Genomic DNA, 3,629 nt, shown 5'->3' with positions numbered 1-3,629 from the left:
ACAGACTTGCCTTGAGCTTGAGCCTTGACATTCAAGGTGACTTTAAGGCTCTAAGCTAATGTAGCGCACCTTTACAGGTGTGACTCGTGAGAATACAATCTTACATGAGTGAGAGAGAGAGAGAGAGAGCAGGAGGAGGCGGCTTTTTACGTAGTAAGAGGAGAGAGTCACATTGAAAACGTCGACCTATCCACAGGCGACCCGGCCATGACGAGTCACGACTAAGCCTGAGAATTAGAAACTGCGAAGACTCTCAAGAAAAGCGCCAACATCAGATGGGATTCAGATCGTCTCTTCCTATTTAATAGACTCTCCTACCTATATCTCATATACAGTCGTGACTCGTGACTAAGAAAAACAACATGAGTCGCCTGTCGACGATTCTATCACTGGCTCTCCTTCTTAGTATTATGCTTTCAGCAGCAGCAGCAGTTGCTACTACTCCTCCTCCTCCTACTACAGCATCAAATGCACAGCTCACTCAGCCTCCTCCTCCTGCAAATGCACAGTTCACTCAGCCACCGCCGCCGCCGCCTCCTGCAGGTGATAATTCATCTTAACCTAAAGCCCATCTACCCCTTTCATATTATAAGCCTTAATCGCATCTTCCCCTTTCAATGATGCTGACGATCAACTCTACTTATTGCCTTGCTCATGGTATTAGTTATCCCAAATGGACCCATCAGCGTTGTGGCCGACCCTGGGAGCCGCCCGGTGAAGTTGATCGGCGCCTCCTTGCAGTTTATAGTATGACACGCCTTGGACTTCAGTAGATCCAAATGATCATTTTTGGGCACTAATTAATCCCTCTTCTATGCTTTACAGTTTCAACGACCCCGTAGCTACGTGACTAATGGACCCCCTCCCTCAAACAACAAACGCGAGGTGAGTAGTGGATCCCCTTAAACAATAAATTTTCACAACCTACCCCTGCCATACCCCCTAGAGAAGAGTTATGCATCCTTCAAAACCAAGGCCTTTCAATGGGAATTCAATGCCTACCTAGCTTAAATATGGGCACAACTTTCAATTTCAATTGGAAGGACAACCCAAAATTGTAATTTGAAGGACTATACCAAATTTCAAAACCTCAAATTTTTTTTGTCAGTCACGAGACTGGAAGTGTAGACTACTACTCCTACTCTAACTGTATTCTTACTTTGAAGGGCAAAACTTATTTCTACCTTTCTTTTGGAGGAAAGATCTCTCATTGAAGGCTAATGCAACCTTCAACTTTGAGCCATGCATGCTTGCACCTATTTGTCCAATCGAGAGCAAAAATGACAATTGCTTTTGACCTTGTTTTCTAAGTAATCAAATAATATTCTATGTTATCATTTGATTCATGGCATCTAGTCACTTGAGATTGAGGAGTGCATTGTACATATTGTCACCAAAATATTCCTATTCTCATTATTTCCTTTCGATAGGATTTATCTAAACTAATCTCATTATATTGACATACAAAAGTCTATGACTATTCATCGTTTGGTTGAAAAAGGGAATTGAGATTGAATTCTGATTGTGCTTGTGTTATCTTGTGGGCATCACAATCTTGCAAATACTTATTTCCTATTCATCAAAGAATACAAGGTATAACGAAATTGAATGATGAGAAGATAGCTCAACTATAGAAATGCAATTTCACTATTATTATGTAACCTTGTAATTTGTTGCATCTAAAATCGAAAAATGATTCAACTACATATGATCTAATTAAAGAAAAGAAACCAAAGAAATTCCATGATAAAGAAGTTGGATACTCTCACCCTTTAATCCTTTTAGCTTGTAAGGTGATAATCTATTAATGATAATCAATTATATAGTGATACATGAACCCTACCCAATTTTAAGGATCTTATATTATGAGTAGGAGGATTTTCCATTTTCTTATTGTGCTACAAATAAATCATAGGTTTGCATGTCTAATAGTAATTGGGTCTAATTAGCATTTAAGTTCAACCCACCAAGGCTCGAGGATCGTGTTTGGTGCAACTGATAATCACTCATTTAGGTGCATTAATGTGAGGCCATGAAGCAACGGTAAACAAGTCCCATGTATCCATAGCTCTTTGCATATTATCATGTTGTCAAAGAGTTTACTGTTTATGATATAAATCATGGGATTCTTATGAACACAAGAAGAGTTTCACTTGAAGTTATATGAGATATTTGCATACAAAATTTAGGCATTATTATCCAATAACCACCTTAGTTATACAAGTTCTTTTGTATTTAGCATATAATTTGCAGTTATACCATGTACAATAAGTCTATGGGAACCTATAACATGGATATCTGGAAGTAATTGACAGTCTGCTGGATAAATCACGTTAATTCAGGTACAAAAATATGGTCAAAACCCAAAAATGATGCCAAAAACTGTCAAAAGTCCACTAGGTCCACATGGGACCTGGTGCGCAGATCGGACGCAGGTAGCTCACGTAGTGAATTCCCAAAGGTCCCCAAGAACAAAGTACTCTACTTTTTAGCACAAAAACCAATGTAAAAGCAAGCACGACATGAGACAAGAGACAAATTGGGTTCAATCTCCCCCATGCCTTGTGTGAGCGCTTCGCAAAGCATGTATTTAATGTATATTTCCAATCTTCATGCTCAATAATAGCCCAATTACAAAAATATGACAAGCTTTTAGCTTTTGAGTTTGCTTTCTACCAAAAATAGGAAAATAAAGCTAATGGACGGTGCCCATAGAGTCTGGCACGCCCAATCTCAATGTCCAAATAGAAATAACATATCCAGGCGCATAAGCGTATACAAAATAATAATAAATAATCGATGTCTCTATAGACATAATCAAAATATAGGCGTGGCGCCTATCAAAATATAGTCCAAAGGTCGAAAGTCCGCTAGACTCCAATGCTTTCCTCCGCCACTGCTGCTATCTCTACACATCAACTGAAGCATTCACAATCGTTAGTAAAATAACACAATTAAACCGACAAAAGTGAATACCTAGCAGTCTTCAGCTACATAAATAAATCAACTGGTTAGAAATAAATCCTAACCTTAATTTATTACGAGTGCGCACTCTAAACTCATAAACGTTTATTAATTTAATATGCATTTTGCGGAATCACCCGCTATGGAATCACCCATGTACACACTAAATTAATGAAACGCCCGAAAAGGACAGGCGTCCCCATCAACTTCTCGCACAAAGAATCCTCTTTGCGTATGAGCCCCGGTCATCTAAGTTTACGGAATCCACCGTAAAACCTCACGGAATCCACCGTGGAATATGCCTCCTGGCATCATACCCCCGGGGTGGGATAGCAATTGACCTCAATTGCTATTAGCTCAATGTGGAGCTAACAGAGTGGGGAAAGCATTTAGGTCTCTAGCGTGCATCCATTGTGCTTCTTCTACAGGATGGTTCTTAAATTTCACGAGATATCTAGAGTACCTTCGGCCAGTTCTAGTGGTTATGTAATCAGTGTCTATGATGGCTTCTGGTTCAAGGATTTCAGTCTCTTCTTCTAGTAAAGGTGGGTTTTCATAGACAGGGTGGATAGGTAATTGTCCTCTAAATGGTCTCAATAAACTAATATGAAATGTATTATGAATTTTCCAATGAGATGGCAATTCTAACTTGAATGCATTGTCAT

General features: G+C 39.3%; 1 protein-coding gene across 2 annotated transcripts; it reads left to right on the top strand.

Annotated features, from left to right (window-relative positions):
• The first annotated feature begins 323 nt into the window (after positions 1-323).
• Positions 324-1,497, top strand: LOC148041120 (uncharacterized). Of its 2 annotated transcripts, none has more exons than XM_087687489.1 (3): positions 324-543; positions 665-714; positions 826-1,497. In XM_087687489.1, the coding sequence occupies exons 1-3, from the start codon at positions 363-365 to the stop codon at positions 904-906; spliced, it is 312 nt and encodes a 103-aa protein (XP_087543615.1). In that variant the 5' UTR covers positions 324-362; the 3' UTR covers positions 907-1,497. The 2 variants fall into 2 exon arrangements, with proteins under 2 accessions (XP_087543615.1, XP_087543609.1); XM_087687483.1 differs by having other exon boundaries at positions 665-747.
• The last annotated feature ends 2,132 nt before the right edge of the window (positions 1,498-3,629 follow it).

This window comes from Lygodium microphyllum, chromosome 1, assembly GCF_053477565.2.
Source record: "Lygodium microphyllum isolate KBCC chromosome 1, Lygodium_microphyllum_v1.1.10, whole genome shotgun sequence".
In the NCBI taxonomy this organism is placed as follows: domain Eukaryota; kingdom Viridiplantae; phylum Streptophyta; class Polypodiopsida; order Schizaeales; family Lygodiaceae; genus Lygodium; species Lygodium microphyllum.
This window is presented reverse-complemented; position numbering and strand designations above follow the sequence as displayed.